The sequence below is a fragment of the Drosophila montana genome, unplaced genomic scaffold, assembly GCF_035044405.1.
Source record: "Drosophila montana isolate Dmon_TW-CO22-7 unplaced genomic scaffold, ASM3504440v1 contig_3733_1, whole genome shotgun sequence".
In the NCBI taxonomy this organism is placed as follows: Eukaryota; Metazoa; Arthropoda; class Insecta; order Diptera; family Drosophilidae; genus Drosophila; species Drosophila montana.
Genome location: NW_026998620.1, coordinates 5,816,249 through 5,839,623, shown reverse-complemented (window position 1 = coordinate 5,839,623; position 23,375 = coordinate 5,816,249). Strand labels below are relative to the sequence as shown.

The 23,375-nt window shown below is 37.7% G+C and overlaps 1 protein-coding gene across 2 annotated transcripts in view; it reads left to right on the top strand.

Moving 5' to 3' along the window:
* The window catches only part of LOC135436671 (uncharacterized), an 84,063-nt gene that overhangs the window by 3,918 nt on the left and 56,770 nt on the right, over positions 1 to 23,375 (top strand). For both annotated transcript variants that reach the window (XM_064694354.1, XM_064694355.1), the window contains one exon: positions 19,496 to 20,540. In XM_064694354.1, coding sequence (XP_064550424.1) covers positions 19,814 to 20,540 — 727 coding nt within the window. In that variant the 5' untranslated portion in view covers positions 19,496 to 19,813. The remainder of the gene's footprint in view (positions 1 to 19,495; positions 20,541 to 23,375) is intronic.

Here is a 23,375-nt window from a genome sequence, read left to right as displayed (position 1 = left end):
TAGGAATGTATGTGATTTGCATGCCATTTGGCAATTAACATTCGAACTTGACGATGGGCAGCCTTAGGTGGGGCTGCATTTCAATTAGCTGATGTGTGAAAATGTGGCCCAAATTAATAAACCGACTAGACAGAATGGGCGCGACAGCATTGTGAACGAAATAACCATAACTAGGCAAACTTGATTAAATTAAATTAATTGCATATATCTTTAATTCAAAATTGATCAAATATGTTTTACAGAAATCAACTTGAAAACATGGCTGATTATAAGTAATTTTTAATTTAAAGCGAAAAATGGTTAACTAACAGCTAAAATCATTTTATTTCATGCACTCTTAAACATATTTTTGTCTGGAATGCTTAAAATTAAAATCTCAATTTGTTTCTCTTTCAAAATTGTTAATGGAAGTCGCTTGATTCAACTCCTTAACTCAAACGCATTTCTATTTCATCTTTCGCTCTGGAAGCCATCACCTTGGTCTCTGCGCATTCAACGCAGAACTATGTTTCAACTTCTTTGGTAAACTTTTGCTGTACATATATTCAGCTCAGACTTTCCAACTTGTCACATACAGCGCATAAATCTACACACACACAGACACACACTATCACACACGCCTATCAGCATGCGACAGCAACAAACTTTTATACTATTTTTTGTTTTATTTGCACTTTGGAGCGGAGCCCACAACTTGCCGCCATGAACGAGGGGCGGTCAAAATGGCAAGTGAAACATTTGTTTTCGCTGCCGTTTACAACTTCCGGGTTGGCTTTAAATGGCCTCAGCGGCCATTTTAGCATAGGCGCGCCCCATAGTATGCAACGAAATGCGGCACTTTAATAAAAATACGCAACGAGAAAGCCGCAAGGGAACACGCTCACATATGCTAGAATTTCAGTTAGCCATTGCAAATGAAGTTAGTTGTAGCTGTCGCAGTAGGTGGTTTGGAGCGTCACGGCTGGTAATCATTTGACTTGAACATGTAGGCAACGTGTGTCCATGCCAGACAAAAAGCAAGCTCAATGACATTGTGTTCTGCACAATTCCTCTTGGATTTCTTTTGTCTGCTGATGAAATGGGCTCAGTTATCCTCGTTTACTCTTGCATAAAAGCACAAATGTGCTAAAATGTTAATCAAATCAGTCATCGAGAAGCAGGATGCTTTACAAATAGAAAACAATATGCCATTTGGACGACCATTGTTCTAAACTGCAATGAAGCAAGCCGGTGCAGGTTGAATATACAAATACACCATTCGATTGAATTCGCATTGGGACCAATTGAAGACCAAACAGCCAGCCACTTCTTGAATATCAACTTCACTTTTCTATTCGATAGAAATATAAGCTCCATTTAAAACGCAATTTGTAAAATTAAAGACATTCATCCAAGTAAATTTTCATAGAGTAAAATTTCATTACGCAAATCAAAAATTCCTGTCGGATGCTCATTAATGGACCATTTTACAAATTGTGTTAAATGATTTGCGTGTTCTGCTATTTCTGCAGCTCAGGTGCTCTATTCATTTTAAATGCATGATTTCCGTTGAATTTTTAACCTATTTACTCTGCCTGGGTACACCAATTGAAATGTGTTTATTACAAATTTATTATTTTTCAATAATTTTCCTTTCGCGAAAAAAATCGTCACATTTTTTTTCGGCTCAAAGTTTTTTTGCATGGAGCATTTTTCCGAACTTGATTGTCGTTTTTTTATTTTTATTTGAACATATTGAATGAAGCATTCGTCACGTCCCATGTAACATACGTAAATAAAAGAGAATAACAATTTTATAGTAGCATTGTTTAATCTACAAGCAAATAACATATACAATAAACAAATTGTATGATATTTAATCAAGGGAACTGAAAAAATGCTTAAATAAATTTGCATTGTATTTTTTGTACATGTTTAAGGCAGCTTTTGTGAAGCAAACGAAAAAATGGAATATAAAATTATATAATAAATAAAATAATCAAATCAATATATTAAACAATAAGGTAAAAACTTATTTCAATTTTTTTTCATATAGTTCAAGTCTCTATTTAAGACTTTTAAATTAAATTTTTTAAATAAATTTGAAATATATTTGCACCTAGAAAAACGTTTCCATAAGAAATAGAAGATCGGTTGACGAATGTTATCCGCACAAAAAAGGAATATATAATATATTATGCAAAAAAAAATATATATATGCAGATGTTAAAGTTAAAATGTTCTAGTCAATGTATTAAAGCTCGAAGTTACCCTGCTATACTCTACTCATACATACATATTTTATACATAATACATATTTTATTAGCACAGTTAAAATAGCTTTTAACTTAACAAATTTAAAATTTAATAATTCAGACAAAGTTATTTAACATATTCTGCTGAATCTAATTGCATGCCCTGCACTGTAAGGTCTGTTTACTTCGGGTACACATCGACACAGTCATATAAGAACGCATATACATACATACACACACACACATACACAGTCATACTCAGTCATATATGCACGCACACACATACACACACACACTTCATCGCTCTCAATCTGCTTTAATGCCATATTAAGGCAGCTGAATGGAATTGAATACGAAAAAAGGCAGAACACACACACATTCACACACAAACACACACACACACACACATACACACACAACCTATATGAATACCAACGTTGCCGAATGCGTAAACAGTAAGCAGCGAACATTGATGGGGGGATGTGGTGTGGTGAAAGCATCGAACGGAAGCAAAACAAAATTTTAAAAATAAAATGGCGCTGTAAACAGACAAAAGAAAAGCATCAAGACAAACGTCAGGGCAGAGCCAACAGCAACAACAGCAGCAGCAGCAGCAGCTGACAGAGCACATGAAGCAAAACAAAACAAAAAACTTGCAACGAATTTTGAGTGGAGCTTTGCCCGTGCGAGCTAACCGACGAGGGAACTGTTGGGTTCAGCTAAGCTGTGCAGGGTATTTTACCGTATTTATGTCTTTTTGAGTTTGCCAGTTGCTTGTTTGCACTGCTTACTCGCATTTGCTTGCTGTGAGCTAATTTATCTTGTCATATATGATCTAATGCTAAGCCACACCCGTGTGCAGCCCGCCCTGTTCCTCGAATTGTCCGATTGTCTGCTTTCATATTTATGGAAGTCACTAACGGGCAGCTACTTTTAATGCACTTCCTTATGGCAACGAATTATCGCAAGGAAAACTGCAACAGCAGCAACAGCATCATCATTTATGCAACCCCCACGCACCACGCACCACGCACTACCCCCTACCACATCCCCTACCTCCATCCCCATCCGCATCCCCATCGCCGTCGTGGGCGACCCAACAATTTTGCAATTTAAAGCAAATTTGTTTTGCCAAGTGATAAACGATGCAATTGGTTGTATTTGAAATGCACTTTTCAATTGTTTATTTAATTACAAATATGTAAATACTTTGATCGATTTCTTCTCAAAAACTCGAGAATTTCAGCTATGTGTTTGCTTTGCTTACAAACTATGATATCGAAATGAAAAAGGTTACACTCTTCTGTTAAATATACATGGATTATCTGCCAGCTATTTTAGATAGCTTAAACAAATTATAGCTCCATAAGTTATATAAATGAGAGAAACGTTTCGTTCGTTTTTTATAGACAATTTTGGTTTACAGCTGGCAAATTATTAAACCTTAACAGTTTCAGTTAGTAAGAAATTTAAAATGATTTATTCATAACATATTTAATTAAATATTCAAAATAGTCGACACTCAATCGCATTAGCAAGTATTTAATTTAAAATATAATTTCGCACTAAGCCCGAAAATATTTATTAAACTCTGCAAATATTTGAATCTAATTGATGCATAGCTAATTACAGTAATTAGTAAACCAATTTTAAATAAAATGCATTTGTATAAAAAGAATATGTAAATATAAATTTATATGCATATTTGACTCGTTACAACGATTGAATGTGGTCTAAAATTTCAACAAATTATAAATTATTGCAACTGGCTAACAATCTGAATGGCAACAATTTACAAATATGCCGGTGGCGTATACGTAATACGCTTGACAATTGCTGCTAACGATTTAATGCGAAAAGTAAATTTATTACAGTTTAAACCATAAAGTACTCAAAGTTGTGGGCGCAACTTTATGTTTATTGAATCGAAATAAATATTGAATCGAACTAACCGCGAACTAGAAAATCCAAGAAATTTATTGTAAAAAAAGAAGGAAATCCCAGTTTAAAAGTGAACAGTGATCAATGAAAACATTCGCATACTTTCAAAAACTAACTTTAAAAAGTTATAAAACGGCACAATTTCAAATACCAAAACAGAATGTTGGCAGTAAACATGGAAATATGGAATGAGGTATAAAATGCAAGTTTCGCTTGGGATTGATATATACTTGATTCAAAATAGATAAAAATTCGTTAAAGCTGCCTATTTAAATATTGTACTTTAAACTACAAATTTAAAAAGATATATATTGAAAATATATTTACACATCAATTCCACTCATCAGGAGACTAAGTAGTAGACCATTTGCTCTAATAACCGATTCTCCAATTCTCTCCTGGGCGACGTGCTCACCTGCCTTCAGGCCACTCACCTGACCACTTGAATGAATTACACATGTTAATAATTTACTCAACAAACTTAAATTAAAATTGCTAACGTTTTATCGAGTTTTTAACACATTTTTTTTTTAACTAAATAAACACTATTGATGCTTAAGGCGGCAGACACCTTGCAAGCTATTAAATAAATATACCCAATTATAAAACGAATTAAATAATTTCGTTTGATAAACTGCAATTCTCACTTCTGTAAAGTGTGAATATAATTTCCATCGTAATACGGCTACTCTGGCGTTGTATGAATCACAGTCTGCTGAGTGCGAAATGCTAAGAACCATATATATGTAGTGTATTTTGTGATCTACGCAGAGAGGGACACGGAAAACATATTCTTAGCATTACTTATACAAGTGATTATCAGATATTCAACAGAGTCGTCAGTAGTACCAAGTCTAAAGACTAATTTCAAAAGTTAATTCCTACAAAATGAATCAATGAGAGTATCAGAGTATAAAGTAAGCCGCAAAGTTCATTGTCAGTATTCCGCAATTGGCTGAAAAACTTCTGAAAGACTTTGGATTACTTATGGCAATATTCAATTTAATACTCAGATAAATCAATTAGTTTATTTTGAAGCCTATGTGCACATTCAAACTGAACTGAACGGATTTAATAATAATTGGTATTTAACACAAATTGCTGCGTGGCAACAGTTTTCTTCTCTGCGATGGTGAAGAAGTGAAGAAGGGTCTTGCAGGATAAAAAGGCGCAGTAATTAGAGTCATTCAGAGAAATGTAGCTCGGCCAAGGAGCAAATTAATGAGCACAAGTCACTAAGCAGCCATAGCGGTGATTTATGTTCTAGAAGTGGGCGTGGCGCATCCAGGTGGCACGCACCCAACGCAGCAGCATGCATTCGCCCGCCTGTTGATGGTGGGTCTTGGCTTGGGTATGGCAAAGTTGCTATCATTATCCTTCTCGATGGTGGTCACTAATTTGCGTCACGATGCTGCGCCCGGTGTGCTTCTGTGGTCACGAAGGCCAGCGCGACGGGCATCTCATTAGATGCTCCTAATTAGTGAATGGCTTTGGCCAACCCAGGAAATGCTGTCATTCAGCAAATTTAACCGACTTATTTCGTTGAAACAACAAGAATTGTAAGCTTAGCGAATAAATGTCTTTTATTACAAATATAAATCGAAATTGCAAAGCTAAGCAATAAGTCAAACAGAATTCGAAACAACAACATGAATATCCTTTGAGTGGATTGGTGAAAACAATTTAATTTCACGTAAGTGTAAACAAAGGCTAATCCAAAGCGCAAGGGCAAACGAAGGCTATAGTCAAAATCAAGAATGGCCAAATCGGGACAGCATTTTCCAGCAATTACGCAATAAACAAGCCGGCACAAGAAAGAAGAGGCAGGCCAACAGCCAAACGCACAATGAATGAAAAACGTAAATGCCGTAACATAGAGGAATAACGGAAAGGAATTGGGAAAGTCAATAAATATGGCAGCCCAAGCTGTGCTGCCTTTCAGTCCTTTTATACTCTGTGCCATAATAACGCAAGGTGTCTTAAGGTCTTGCCAAACTTATGTAACACACAGCAGGAGGTTTTGCCCAGAGCAGGAAAGAGAGCAAATTTCACCAAAATCGATTATTATACAATAATATTAAAGATATACTTTAAATACGTATACATTTGCTAAAATGTTTTCTAATACTTCTTATATATTATCCATAGTGCAAGGGATAAATCATAATTTATTGACGCGTAATAAGGCTATCCTGGGAATTGGGTATATCCCAGTCAAGCACACTCAACATTTTTGAATTGATTTTGTGTAAAAAGAAAATACTTAAGCTTAAGAGATTTGTGTACGCCAGAATAACAAGAGGAAACTTTAAGAATACTCAAAAAGAACAAACAGTGCGCATTCAAAACAAAAGAAACATTTTTGGCCTTTGTGGGGGCATTTATTGAACTGATGTGACATTTGGTTCAACTACGGGATTTCGGCATTCAAATTATTTTTGCAGGTGAAGTGTGAAAAGAGAAGGCGTGAGAAAAGCGATCAACTTGGGTGGAAAATGTGCTGCGAGTGGATTGAAAATAAACGATTATGAAATGACAAGGCTAAAGATTAATGTGATAAGTTGATGATGGCCGTAAGACGTTCCGCTTTTCACTCTAAGCACGAGATTGAATTCAATACAAGGATGTAATTTTATAAAGCTCTTGTATAAAATAAACCAAATTAAGATATTTAAGAATCAAGTGCACAGTGATTAAATTCTTAAATGTTCTGCTGTCTTGAATGGGAGCAACAGCGTTTGGAGCTGTAATTAATGCACCTCAGCCATGACGGCTCTATGCTCGGTTAGTTAACAACCTATTAAATCTGCCCCCAGTGTATGCAGGATTATCAGAGTCATGCATGCAAGTTCAGTGAACTCATTAAAACGCTCGGTAAACCACAAAGCTTGAGTACTCAGAGAACGTGGAATTTTAATGGCAGACAGCTCATGACATACGACAGGGAAAGGCTTCTGCGCATAGAGTCTAAGCCGATGTGCCGTCAAAAAGTCATAAACTTGTCATACACTTTGTAATCTTCAAATGTTTTTCCTACCCGCCGGCCTGCCGGCCTGGCCCTTTTTCCATTTGGCTAGCTGCCATCACGTTGCGTGCGGAATTCAGCAGGAATATAAAATTTGTTGAGGCAGCCAAATACTTGAGAAACAGCTCAAGATCTTGGTCAGCTTGGCTAGCAGCCATTTTCTCATATGCTTAAGTACTTGATTTCCACGACTTATACATCTGTTCATATATGCATGCACATAATTAGGACGGCGTGCAATTTGTCAATCTACTCATTTACTCATTAACATTAACTAACGAGTTGCCTCTTGGCCAGAATTCCACACTCATTCTGGCTGGTCGACTGCTCTTAATTTGGCGTGCAAATTAAAAGTTTTCGCACAAAATTCTCGTGCGCTCGGCTAGTGGCCAGCGGGCAAAAGGATTTTATTCAACTGACGCGATTCGCACCGCGTAATCCGTTTCAATTTGAATGTAAATGAGTTAACTCAGCGGCCACTTGGCAGTGGCAGGTGTAAATGTGGCAAATCGTGTGGCCAAAAGACACGTGCAGCCACAGCAGCAGACACACACACGTACAAATCATTCGGTTCGACTCTCTCTGATATCCTGACTGCTGCACTATGCATATAAATGATGACTTCCCCATCAAGAAGTTAAGAAACTTTGCTGTATATGTATCGTATATCTTCTTGTCCTTATTACTAGTCTGATCTATACTGGTATAAATTCAAATAATTTTCGCATGTTAACATTGTAAAATATATGTAATAATTAATTTAGTACTTTATCATACAAGAAAACACATTTAATATGCGACGTTTCTTGAAGTGTCGATGCCACATAATTTTGGTATAATATATACTTTGTAGAATACTCGATCTCAGCTTCATATGCCTATGCATATTTTATATTCTTATCGTTAACTCTTTAATTTTTATTCAATTCCAAGTTGTGTTCGTTTGTTTCTTATCTGTGCATTGGCCATCAGGACATTACCGGCTCACACATGCAGCAGCAATTGGTGTCTTAAGCTAAAGGGCTTTTCATCAAGAGCTTCAGCAATTGAAATGAGATTCAATTTCCCAGATAAATGACTTAAAATTAACTGTGGCCCTGTGCACTTAAAGCTGCCCATAACCTCTGCTGACTGTTTGTGTGTGTGTGTGTGCGTATGCATGTGTGTGTATTTCTGCAAACAGTTTTCAATGCATTTGAGCACTTTTTTTTTGTTTTTGTTGGCATAAAACTCGTTGAACAAGTTTTACGCATAGTTTCACTGCATTTCAATTAGAAAACACGACTATGAAGCAGCAGCAGGGCCAACAAAATTTGTGAAATAGTCGGAAGTTTGTGTACAGTAACAGCATCAAAGGAAATTCGCGCATTTTGCGATTCTAAATAATTCACATGTGGTCGTGCGGCAGAGACAAAGAGCCAAACATGTGTCAACAAATTGAAATTAACAATAGTTTTGGCCAGCAATAATGCACGGGCATTTAACAAGCTTGGTTCTTTAGCATCCGTATTTACCACAATACACAAAACTAGCGGGTATTCCCCGGCATTGCCGGTGACAAGTTTTGGGCTTACAATTTTAGATATAACTTTATACGAGTAGATTTTTCGAATATTAGTGAAAATGATTGCCAATCTTATGGTACACAATAATCTCTTAAGCAACAGTTTTAGGCAAATTTAAAACACTTTCGAATTGAATTTCAAAAATCCTTAAAATTAGATTTGAAGCAAATCAAAGAAACTTAAAGTTAAGCCAAAAAGCTTGGATTCTTCAAAAAGTGTCAAACACGTCTCAAATATCTTATCATAAGTTTCTTTGGAATTTAATTTGAACGCGAAACTTCACCCATCTAATATTTGACCCCCATTTATACCAAGGAGGAGTGGATTTTCCGACAAGTGTAAAATACATGTCGAATGAATTTGAGCAAAGCACATAAGGTAACTAAGGTGAAGAGCTTCCTAACTCTTACGGGTTGGTCATTCAGGGAAAACGGTTTAATGTATGGAGTTAAAGCTGCAAAAGGATATTAGATAAGATTCATGTGATATTTCTTCTATAAATTTTAAATGACATCCGTAAATAAACAAACCCTCACACGCTCTTCACATAATCCGCCTTGGGGCGAAAAATGGGAGATGTCAACAATATTGGGGCGACCAAGGTCCGAAATGAAATTAGTTGACAGCCAGATTGTCCCCAAACAGGCCGAGAGCTGAGCAGTTGGTAAAGTGCCTAAGCTGAAGCTGTAGCTCAACTGGAAATTCAATTAACCCAATTGCTGAGCAACTTGAACGACGTCTCCGACTAGGCCACCCACTCGTTAGCCAGCAAGATTCCCCCAAAAATATGCTCTTCATTATTATGAAAGCAGAAAGCAGAGAGGGCAGCGACAGCAGCACGCAAGGTCAAAGCGTATTAAAAGGGCTTAGAATTGGCTACACCCAAAAAAAAGGGTTGTCCCGACCTATAGAAAGCGACGAAAGCAGAGAAAAACAAATTCCTAAAATGCAATAAAAATCGCAGCATAAAAGAGACCAAAAAACTCAAGCCAAATGGGGAAAAATAAATTTCTGTGCATAATTAAATTTTGGTACATGTATGTAAACGCGCGCGCGCGTGTATGTGTGTGTGTGTGTGTGTGAGCGGCAACTCAAATGCGAGACTATTTGTAGATCTGCTTGTCAGCCATGGAAATGTAATTGAAAATGTTTATGGTCGCCCCAAGGCAACCCAACAACAACAACAAGGCTGCCAGAGGCACCATCCCCGCCTGGTCAAATTTATGCGCAGGCTTCGTCGTACGAATTTGTCTGCATAAATTTTCGAGCCAGGCTCATTCGGTATAGTTTTTGGCAACTAACTACTTATATTGGCCCACCATTGAGTGTGTGTGTGTGTGTGTGTGTTGTTTGCTTGTGGGAACTGCCAGGACATTCGAGTTAGTTAAGATGTCAGGAGTTCAAACGATAGCCAAATAAAATATCTTCATTTGAGGCTTCCATTTAGAAATGCTCGAGTATTTTGCTCAGTTGACTTTGCTTAAATTGCGTACACATTTTTAGCAACACAATAGATAAATTATGGTTTAAATGAGTCGAGTGTAAACTGAAATCATTTCGAGAAACCTAACGCAGAGGGAATTCCAACAAAGATATAAGGATATACGTACAGTTCATTCAATTAATATTTGGATTAAACCCCAATCATTTAAAGGATTCTACACTTTGCTTTGGGTATTCAAATATATATGAAATGTAGAAATGACTTTCTATTAGTTATTTGAAAGTTAAAAGTTATTTCAAATTACTTTCAAATTCATTTTAAAATGATACACTTAGCAAAAGGGACAATTGTAATTATTATGGCTGAAACTTAACGTCCGATTCCTAAAATTAGATATCAGTAGGTTGGTTCACCTACGCCGGCAGCTTTTAATTAATATTAAGATGCTATCCTTAGACGGATGTATCCGCACGACAAAACACATTCAATTAATTTGGCTGACACTGGGCACAAATAGTCGTAAATCATTAAGAATCGCACTTGATGGCAAGCAATAGATATGTATATCTATGTAAGCCCATATCGATCTACTTGAAAAGAAGCCAAACTGGCAACCGGCAAGCGAATTTTCTTAGATTTTTTCTTTATTACCTTTACACGATTTAAGTGCCGGGCGTCTTGTTGGACCCTCAAACGTCGCCAAGTAGGCAATGACAGCGGACGGAAAGTGATACAGGACCGAGTGCTGAGCATGTCTTTGAGCTTAACACAAATCAAATAAGAGCCGAATGAAAATGTTAAGTGGAAAGCGCTCGAAATTTTCGTTAGCTCGAATATGCAAATTGCTTTTTCCTCTGATTTTTGCTCCACATAAAACGCGGCCGCAGCCCCGAGCTTAATACAGGTGTAACAGTACAAACCATTCCCACATATTCGTAATAATATATACTTATATTTATATATATATAAATATATATATATAAATATATGTTAAGCATCCCCAAGTTTCATACCCGCAAGTGTTTTTCATTAAAATTTCTGAGATTCTCCATCAAGCAGCAGAGCAAAATTCAAAAACATTTATACGCACACACACTTAAACATACTTAATATATATGTTAATATATTTATGCATGTGTACATATATACATATATATATATAAATACATACATATATACATGGATATATAAATGGATGCTGTTGGCTATAGAAATTATGACATTGTGCGCAGATTTTGTACTGGAATCATTTTTGCTCGCCGCTAGTGGAATCTGTCGCCCTCTTTCGCTCCTTTTCTCGCTTTCTCTCTTTCTCTGCCTGTATCTCTATCTCCGTTTGTTATAGCCGCGCCAACCAGAGAACGTATTTTATTTTTATTTTCTATATTTTTGGCAGAATTTTAATGATGAATGGGCTCGAAAGTGAGGGTGTACGTGTGTGTGTGTGTGTACGTGTGTGTGTGAGTATATGCCGCTGTTTATGTTTGCGTGTGCTTAAGGAAATCTGCATAAATTCATGCAAATAATGTGATGTAAATTTTTTTAGAAATGTTTCCATTTATTTTCGAGGAAATTAATTTTTATTTGAAATTGCACGAAAATTAATTTAGGCAAAGTGTACAGTACAAGGAAACAGTAAAATCATTAGACCCTAATATCATACAAATTAAAGGTCCCTATTTTGTCAGATTCCAGAACCCATTCTAAATTGAAAGTGCGTTTAAATATATATCCGGTTCTGTGCAAAAACCTGTATAGTAATTAAATTTTTCAAATACATTGATTAAATAATAACAAAGACAAATCATTAATAATTATTAAATTAATTTACATTTGTTATTAGACTTAAACTTCTAGTGAAGAAGTACAAATTTGGGGCTAAGAAAAAAAACTTTCGGGAATTTAAAAACTACGCACAATTTTTGGATAGCATGTGCGTTTCCAAGTCATGAAATTCCTAGCTTTGATTCAAGCCAAGGTCGAAAAAAAAAAACTCATTATTGTCAATTGACATTTGGGGCAATCAAATAGCCCAAGCACATGTACAAAATAGAATTAGTCGAAGGGCAATAACAACAATAAGAGGAATCAACTGGGAACAGCAACAACAAATTTAACAGCTCAACTAACGACACAACTTTTTGAATACAATTACAATACTCAACGGCTGATCAACAACAACTGCAAAGATAACTCGGATGTCTCTTTAGTATGTACATGCGAATGTAAGTACTCTTATGTAGATTGGAAAACTTCTACGTATGTGTGTGTGTGCGTGTGTGTGTTAGTATGTAATTCATGTGTACATACATATGCACAGAAATTGCGCAAACAATTTCAAGTTCATGTTGGGCCTCTGCTACTTGCGACTAATTTTTGCACAAACAACAAACAAGGACGTCGTTCACTTACACAAGTCCACACACGCACACACACACACACACATACACAAACTCGCACACGGAGAGTGAGACATCAACAAAACACGACCAACAGCTGTAACGGTAATAAACAACAAGCAGTAAAGGCAACAACAACAACAACAACAACATCTATAGAATTGAAAATCTTTCGCTCTGCGTATGTTGCGCAAGAATTTTTGTCGCCAAAAGTAGGCGGGGCAGGCGTGAAGGCAATAAGAGTGACAAAAATACAAAGAACGAGCGAAAGTTTTTTGCTACGCTGCAAGCGCTGCAAGTGTGACACACACACATGTACACACACGCACACACATACACACACAGAGACACGCACAGACACATCCACGTGAGCTGCTGCCAGTTATTGAGCAAAAACGAATATATAACAATCACGCGGCGTATACTTATTGCGACCAAAGCTGTCGCACTGGAACTGTTCGGGGCTGGCTTTATATAAGTTTTGCATGCCCAGCAACAATGAAAAACATGCAATCAAAACAATCAGAAAACTGTGTTATATACACATGTATAAGTGAAAGCCAACTTTTCGAATCGAATTGGTTATGACTAGTGCAGTATGTCGGCGCGAAAGGGGCTTTGCAATCAAACTTTATTGTACAACTAATATGCATCAATTTTATATATTCAATATGGTTATGCATTCGATTTGCCAACTTAAAGCCAAGTTCCTACGAAAAGATATATTCCTGTATTTAAAACATTTAATAGGCAAGGATTAAGGTTGACGCGTAGTAGAGCGCACGCAATTCACTGGAGAAAATCAAATGATTTTAATATTTAAACTTGAACCGACAGCAAACAAAAATATATATCGACTTTAATTGGTTTATGCAAAAGCCGTTTTAGGTTGAAGCGCTGAATTCGTTATTAAGTTCTACGAAAATTATCATATAATTCAGCTGACTTTCCATATCTCTTCACACCGAATTCTGTGTATGAACACCCAGATGCACACCCAAAGTGAAACCCAAGCCGATTCTCAACGTAACCACAATCAAGAAACGGCTGCCAACAACGACAGTTGGTTCATTCGAATGCCGAGCACAAAGTTTGCTCTTCCCTCAATTTAAATTGAAATTAGTGCAGGAAGGAGAAAAGCAGCATCTACATACTTTAAGCCCGGGCCTTGCCACCCGTTCGACTACCCCGACTAGGAATTCAAAGACTTCGCATAAAAGGATCCCAAATAAAAGCCGTGCTGCGTTAGTTCATGTGAAAATGTTGATAAACGCGCCAAGTGCGGCACTTAGTCAAATATTTATTCTAATAAAATGGAAAAACGTGCGCGCCAAGGATCCGAACATTGAGCTCTCGCCTTGAGCCAAACCGAAAACCCAAGCTGCGTTGTTGTGAAATGTTTCGAGTTGAGCTCACTTAGTACACAGCCTTGAGGAGGCTTAGTCACTCAACAACCTGCTACTTGGCCCAACATAACGACAACATATAGCAATTTATGCGACAGCAACCAAGAAAGAAAAAAACACACATCCAATCATTTGTCAAGGTAACCAGGGCAACCATGTAATTGCGTTATTACACCTGCTGCCAACGCCTGCGAAGATACGCGCACATTTCAAAAGAAAACGATACATGAACTAAACGAAAAGTGCTCGACTGGATGATACCTCCTACATAGGTCTGACCCATCACATATTACTAGATAAAGATTTCCGAAGGCCAAAGGTGAACATTAAATTTTTAGACAATCCTCTTCCTCTTTATTTGTATTTTGTGAATAAGGCATTCAAGAATTCACTTCAAATGATTTAAACTATAATACATAGATAATAATATTTACATATGATAAGTCTAATTTAGGAAACGACTACTATTCTGATATGTGAAATATTGATATACCCTTTAAACAATTCCGTTACAATCCTCTCCAATTAAATTTAAAAATATACTTTAGACATGTGCACTCAAGCATATGTACGATAGTGACTCGATAAACTATATGAAACCACTCTTGAGATCTTAATCCGGCAGCTGAAGTGCTTACAAAAACCGCTCATATCTTTATGCCGTTCATAGCATGCCATATGGCAAATAAAACACACACACACAGAGAGACACAGACAACTCCCCCACTTGGCTACTCAGAGACACCTAACAGGCCCTTGATAAAACCGGGTCTGAGTGGCATCTGCTGGCACCGGCCACCACTTACCACACATTGTTAGTTTTGAAGATGCTGCTGAACTCAGACCCCGAGCATGTGAGGCCTCGCTGCATACGCTTGCGTATTAAAGATGCTCCAGATAGACCCACAAACACTTACATCCACACTAACTGCCGTTTGCTGTGTGTCAATATGTATGTAAATAAGCGAGAGAACAAGTGGTTATAAATTTACAAGCAAGCTGCCGCTTCCCAACCATATTATGTATACGCCAACGAGGCCGAAGCCGTCAAGCAAGAGTAAATCCGCACGCATGTATCGCTACACAAGCGCAAAAACACAAACTAAGCTAGTAAGAATGTTGCAGTCGAGTCCAAACGACTGCGCAATACACGTTCGCATTTCAACAGAAGCTTTAAGCCAGCTAACCGCCAAATTTATTAAGTCGTATCGACCCACAGTGGGCGTGAGCAAACTATCTGTAGATCGATCTTAGCACGGGCTAATCCAATGCCTCAATCTAAAATTCGTCGCCCTACCTCTAAGACTATATAGATTATATAGATTTGCAAGATTTGAAACAACTAAGGTGGATATAAACTCTTAACCAATATCTTCGGCCTATCGCCGAACGACAAAACGGTCAGCCTGGCGTATGTTGCACAAGCCCAATAAACTCTTCTCATCTTGCGAGCGGGTATATAAATAGGCACAAGCAAAAAATTGAGTTAAATAAAATAAATGAACGTAAATATGGCGCCGGATAGAGAATGGGCGATAAATAGAGAGAGCTGCCAGCGAGCGCGTGTTAAAAACCTACCAAAGGCCGATGAGGTGGACATAAGTGTGCATACATGTATGTGTGTTAGTGTAAATGAGAGGAGAGTATCAAGTACACTAAAAAGGCTCGGAGCCTGCCCAGTTAACCCCGGTTGCGTACTCGTATTTGTTTCTATACACAGAACCCATTGTAGAAGGGGTTAAAAGGGTATATTAGTTTTGGGCAAATGTTTTTAACAGGCGCAAGACATAATCTCCGGCCATAAAGTATATTTATTATTGGTCAGCTTCAAGGAGCCGAAATGATATAGCCATGTCGCCATGATCTCAGAACTAATAACAACTAGAGTCATGAAATTTGAAAAGTATGTCCTCCAAGTTCCCACGCAGATTGAGTTTATTTCAAGTGATCGATACCCTGCCCTGGTTTCATGGAATCGATAACAATAGATATCGAAATCATATATTTGAGCATATTTGGCATGCAGCTTCTTGTATAGTATACACAGATCATATTTTACAACTATAGCAGCAATTTTAGAAATGTTGCCATATTCTATGGCACAATAAGATAAGACTGTAAAAAATGTACACGAGATCTTTTGAGAAAAACAGAAATTATCAACGAAAACGTGTGTGTTCTTATACGAATTATATTAATATAATTGTCATTGGTATCGTTTTGTATTGTGTATATGTATGTAAGTATGGATGCATGTATGTATGCATGTGCTGTTAAATTAATTGAATTTTTGTCCATAAGCATCCCAATGTTAGTGTGGCGGTAGGGTATAAGGCGCTGACAAGTATGTCGGGCGGTTGATGAGAGCAAGTTAAAAACTAGAAGGAGAAATTATTATTTTTAATATATATGTTTTTTTTAAATGGTGGTTTTATGCCCCACCCCATAAATAGGTAAAAAAAAGTAACTTGTGTATTTTCTTGCCGTGAGCATGGGCATTTGTGTGCATGTAATTTTCTTCATTATACCCATTGGAAATGGGGAAAATGGGCACAAAAAGGCCGGTTGCTAGAAGAATGTTCAGGGTACCTGATAGCCGTGCATGCCCGACCAGCGCTGTCTTGTTTTGTTTTTTGCTTTTAATGCTCGCATCCTTGAAAGTTTTTAATATGTTTATTTATATAAGTGTGGCCCGACGCGCCGTCAAAGTTGTTGTTTATGGCTATTGGACGCAATTGTTGTTGTTGCTGTAGTTACTGCTCCTTGGCCCAATCCTGTCCACTAGTTACGAGTTTATTACGCTGCTCATAAAATCCTATAAAATTAAAAGCAATTTTACTCTTGGAAATCCTTTTACTTTTCCATTTAACCGAGTAACTAGGTGCTCGCGGCTATGGCAAATGCCCTTTTTCTTCTTCCTCGGCGCAGCACAGTTATTAAAATTTTGACTGAATTTAAAACAAGGCTTAAAGGTCAACTAGAGAGTTGACATGGGACCACGGAATATCTCAAAATGTTACTAAAATCTATTTGCCTTACATTTCGACCCTCAAGCTTATAAACGAAGCTCCGTCAATTAGAACATTAACTTATTATTATATATATTATGTTTTTTTTTAATCTAAACAATTTTCTTATTCTGCTGTTAAAACTTTCTCATATCATGGAAAATTAAATGTTATAAATATAATATTCTGATATACATCAAAAAGCTGATAACCAATCGATTAACAATTCAAATTCATATATTCACAATATTCCAAATCGAAACTCAATCCAATTGATGTGAAATTATGAAATCTGTACATTCTTTATCTACAATGTGCTTCATGCAATATGCTTTCAAGCCTCTTGTATACATATTATATGCCAACAAGAACGTGATTTTCCTTTCAAATGGCCCCGTTTAACCTTAACACTTTTGACAATTGGGCACATAACAACACATGTTGGCCCTAATCATGGGAATACTCGTTGTGCGACAATTTGTGTGCCAGCCTCGGGGGCAGATTATTTACTTTGGCTCATTTGCAATGCGCCACAACGATCAATCATTTCCGGGCAATCGAATGAAGATGGCAATAGGGCGTAGGGCGCATAAGTCACCATTCGACAGACGAGAGACGAATGGAGAGCCAAATTTAATATCTAAATGAAAGTTTAGATTGGCGCCATCGCTGATGAATTGAAATGTTGCCGCACGAATGCGTTGCGCAGGTAATCAAGCATGAAGTAGGCAGAAACAAACAGAGACAGCTGGGCTATGAGTGAGGTGATGGCAAAATCGGCTCTAATAATAGACAAAAACCGCCTGAACTTTGCGCTTTAAATGTAAGGTGGCCTAGGACGCGCAAAGTGGGCATGGCAGATACAGACAGTTATATACTTATTCAAAGCATTGCGAAAAACTGACAACTGTAGTTGACTTTAAGATATTCCTTAAATCTGTTTGCTTATAAATTGGTCGCTTATCAATTGGGATAGTAAGCAGCAAAGTGATCAATTTATAACTTTAGGGCGTCCTTCGAAACAATCTTTAAAGAAGAATTTTAAAATATGAATTTCAAAAGATTTTTTGCTTATCTGCAGCTCAAAGATTTTGCCTTAATATTACATAATTGTGCACAAAATTATAATATACCTCCATTCTTAATGGACGCTGAGTATTTCAATGCAGAGCAATCGAAGCGCAACAAACATATATAAAGTCAAAGAGTTGAGCGGGAAGTACACGCGTGTCTTTGGGTTAACAACAAAAATACACAAAATATTTATTTAGGCGCAATCAATTTTATGGCAATTCGCTTTATATAGCAACAAATAAAGCCACCAACCGGAGCTGCCAACGGGCGCCTTGTGAGCCAAATTCGCGCCTTGAATTATGCAGAGCTTCGCATTTCAGTGAGGATGTGCATGCGTGTGTGTATGTGTGGGTCTGCGCTTACGAGTTTCCTGTCTGACTGTGCGTGTGTGTGTGTGTGTCTATGTGTGGGTGAGTGCTTAAACGTGCATGAAAATGTTGTCAGCCAGCAGAAACAACAACAACTGTGGCCAAAGCATGCGCTCTGCCGGCACGCAAGCGGAAGCGCGTGCACGACAGACTCCCCTGTGAGTGTCTGTGTGAGTGTCTGTGTGTGTGCGAGTGTGTGGATCCGATCTGAACTTTTAAACTAATTTGAAATTGTAATTTAATTAATTTGTGTGCGCAAATTTTAATGAAAAAATACATTTGTGGAAGCGCTCCTGTGACTCCTGAACTGGCTGACGAAACGGGATATATAACAACGGCGCGGGAAAATGAGTCGTTAAGCTGTAGGAGAATTTTGATTTTTCTGCAGGTTAAAGATGTGCTCTCATATATCTAGTTTCTTTATCTATTCATAACTGAACCCATTAAAAGAGGGTTAAATGGGAATATTGGTGTTTTGCAAGTAATCTAATAGAGGAGAGCTTTCCCGACCCCGTAAGGAATGTATATATGTACCCGTCGAACTCGAAGTCTATAGAAGCTAGGGACTTAAAAATTCTATATTGATATATTGTTGTACAAGCATATCTCGAAGCTTATTATAGCTAGCAGCAGTTTAAGAATATTTTTTGTTTATATTTTTTGTTTTATAAATGTTTATTGTATTGAGTTGGCTTAGGTGATGTTTCGCCAAGCCTGTTTAGGTCCTAAGGCTATATTTATTTTCTGTATGACTCTCTTTTTCAAAAAAGGTATTCAAAACTTTCTTGTGCTGGGTGCTACAGTCTTTGGCTTTAGATATAAATTTCATAAAGATCAACATACAATCATTCAAGTTAATTAAGACAACATTTCCCACACTGTGTATATAGAATGTTTTTAGCTATACCAATCCAATTTATATTGCGTCCTCACATTTTGGTATCCATACAAATTACAAGCACATTCCCAATGTGATAACTGATAAATGCATTCCATTTTGTTCAGCTTTTATTTTGCTTTTATATTTCCAGGCGAGTGCAATTTGCCAGCAATAGAAACGCAATTATGACAAAATTGAACAAAGCGCGAGCAAAGTTCGTTAACAACAACCAGAATAATAATAACAACAACAACAGCAACAGCATCACTGGCAACAACAATAATCAGCAAGAGCAACGAAAGCAAAATGTAAACGGCTAAGAGATGACTCGCCAACTGGGTCCGAGCAGGGCACTGCAGCAGCAAACTTAAAGGCAACACAATTGCGAACACAACTAAGGGGACAACAAGAACTATTAGTAACAAAAACAAAACAAACGCCACAGCAACAAGAAAAACACGCAACATAAATGAAGTTAACAATTTGTCAAATTGCTAAATTATTTCTGCTGTTGACAGCCTTCTTCTTTCTTAATTCCCACAACGCCTCATCCACCTTCACCTTCACGTTCGCCTCGAACCTCACCTCTGGTTACTCCAACAGCAGCAGCAGCAGCAGCAGCTCGACGCCAACCCTCTCGCCATTCCAGCCGGCCACAACGTCAGCTGACATTGTGTCCAAGACAACGGCCAATGCGACTGCAACAACCGCGGCAACGTCAACAGCTACGACAACAGCAGCAGCAGCCGCAGCAGCGCTTAGCAGCAATTCAATTTTGGTCACAGCAACAACAGCAAAAACTACTACAACAACAACAGGCCAGCAGAGACAACTACAACAGCAACAAGAACAACAACAACAACGTAATGCGCGCGAAGTTGATCGTCAGGCACGTCAAAAGCAAATGTCCGCAATACAACAGCAACAGGGGCAACAGCAGCAACAGCAGCAACTGGGGCAACAGCAGCAACAGGGGCAACAACGTCAACGCCGCGGAAAACAACAAAGACAACAACAACAACAACAACAACAGCAAGAAGCAAACACTGCAGCTTTGGCCGCTCAGCGTGTCGCAGTTTTAATACCTTCATCAGTCGACGTTGATATGATGCAAGTGCAACAGGGCTTTCAGCATTTCGTTGAGTTTTTTCAAGTGCATTTGTCTAATGCCAGCGTCGATTTTCTACGTGATGTCGGTGAGTAAACAACCGCAACTAGCAAACCAAGCCCTTGCACACAGCACACACACACACACACGCACACACACACACAGCACACGCCTACTCGCACAGATTTATATTGTTTTTATTGCAGCTTTCCCTCGTTTGGTTTGTTTGTCTGGTTCTTGTGGTTCTAGTTGCTCTTCAAAATTGAAACCAATTTTTTCTCGCCATCGATATAGCGACTTTAAAGGCCTTGGCAAAATAAGGTTGGTCGAAAAAGGGATGATATATGCAACTAACTGCAACAAATGTTGGGAAATATTTATGGCTTCTGTATATTTTGGATCTATTTAACCCAATTGAGAAGAACACAAGTTTTTTGATTCAATCAGAATACCCTTCCATATATATTTTCCCGACTAGTTACGAACCCATTCACACTTCTTCTGATGCTGGTATTCAAGAGTACAATTTATAATTTTCAAGTCTGTCCGTTCATACAGACAGACGGATGGACAGAAAGACGGACAGTGCACAAAACCAAAAACTTCTTTAAAGAGTATAATATATATATTCGCCGACAGATTCTCTTCAATTGAGCATCTCGACCTCTCTGTCAATTTGTTGTATCTTACCTAACGGTAATGAGGCCTTAAAAGCCTTTGTTCGTTATTTACAGTTTCTAAATAAATTTATAGACAGATGCTATTCAATTGAGCCAGGTAACACCGTGGACTTATAGGCCAGTTGACCTCAGCCTTTCAGTCATACAGCCTTACAAACCTGTTCTTAATTAAGACATTCCAATTTAATCATGAAAATAAAAACGGTGCTATAAACGGTTTCTCTTCGAATCAATATCCATAAATTTCCTTTTCTTTTCGTTAAAGCTCAGCTTAAAACAACTGCAAATAGAACACTAGTTGCATACAACAGCGTGCTCTCCCTTAAAGTGCAAGAACATGTTTTGCTATAAATGTCACGAGTTTTCTCAAAACAGTTGAACAAAGTAAAAGGAACATATATTACGACTCATCAGATACAAAAAGCCAAGAGCACCCGCTAGATCCAAGCAAAGTTCCCTCTACCCTTTGCATTGCTTTCATGCTTGTGGGAAATTGTCCCCAGTGCAAACTCAATTTGCATGCATTATGCGCAGACTTTTGCTCTACTGCAAATCGAAAAAAAAAAAAGATAAAGAAGTTATTTTTTTATGCTATTTAAACTAATTAAGGCGCAGCGAGCAAGTTTCTGGCCACGTTCTGCGCCTTATGCCTTTGGCGTGCACGTTTCATCAAGTAGCGCAACAAAGATGCTGCGTACTTTGCCGACTTTCAATGTTTGCCTGTGTGCTTACAACATTAATTACATTGCCTTCAATTACAGGCACGCATGTCACGATAAAGACTCGCCTGCATCCTGGGCTCCCTGCCGACCATTGATGTCACAAATATTTTTTCCCGGCAAGTGACAGCTTACAATTTCCGCTCAAAAACTTTCTGACTGCAACTGACTTATGAGTATTTTATTATACCCTAGCAGAAGGCATTGTCAGCTTAATACGAAATATGTAACGCCTTAAGGGAGACGCCTGCAACCGCATAAAGCTTATGTATTCGATCCGAGTCGATATATCCGTCTGTCATTATACCATTATATCCAAACGTGTCGCTCCGTTTTTAGGCTGTTCTTATGCAAATCGAAAGTTATGTGCTGGGATCTACTCTGCCTGATCGGAAATAAAGCTTTTATATAAAAGTACTTCTGAGCCTTATGTCATCAAGGATATTTAATCTTCGTCATACCAAAAGAAATCGTTATTTCTTGCTTTTTTTTATCAGCAACGACTCTTAAAAAGTAAATCCAACTATTTTTAAGTTCGCAGGTGGTCATTTGTCAAGTTACATTCCTATAACTACTCAAGTATTTCTTAGAAATTTTTTGACAGAAGTCAAGCGATTGAGGTTTAATGAATAACGAAGTCACTTAATGCTGACCACATTCAATGGAAAGGAACTTGGCTAGGACTGGGCGAAAAGTTTATGTTACTTGTGTTGTCAGCTGCTTGAAATTTATTTACAAGCAGGACAGTGTGCCAAACATGGTGCATACATTAGAGAAAACACGTTTCTAACAAATTTGATTTATATACATCATTTTTGATATTCTGACCTGATTTACATATTTCGTATGTGAGTTGTGCTATCAAAGCTCAGAGTGACAAACAGTATTTCGTGATTTCATGTTATATATTATGCTAGCAACTGGATCTGCACAGCGTGGCCCGAATGGCTACTCCTAATGGAAATTATTATTATAAATTTCTAATTGGATTGGATGCAATGAGCAATATTCGACGTGTGTGGCACACACACGACACCAATTGAGGGTACATTTGTTTTGTAATAAAATTCGTTGGATTTTTGTCGCCCGTCACGCGCCCTTTTAAATACATATTTATTTAAGAAAATGGCAAGTAAACATGAAATGGTTCGAACCGCACATCAAGTAGTTGCCCTTTATAATAATGGCTGAATAAGGAATCATTATTGCTTGTCAAGAAGAATTTTGCTTACACAAAATGAGATTTTTATTTTTAAAATGATTTTACTTTTATTTTCCATCAATACAGCCTGGAGGAGTGAAGCGATTCGGTTGGGTTTTCGGTGATTGTTCTGAAAATTGTCTTTTTCCGGTAGCAAGAAACAAAACGAACTGTGCTCTGGTCGGGAGCGCATGACTAAGAGATACCCTGACCCCAGCGCTCATCGGCCGTCCCAAATATTTTAGCAACATCAAGAAAAACTCACAAGCAAACACACGCTGCTTGCTGCGCAGTGCTTCTCCCTCTTCTCCCTCCCTAAGCCA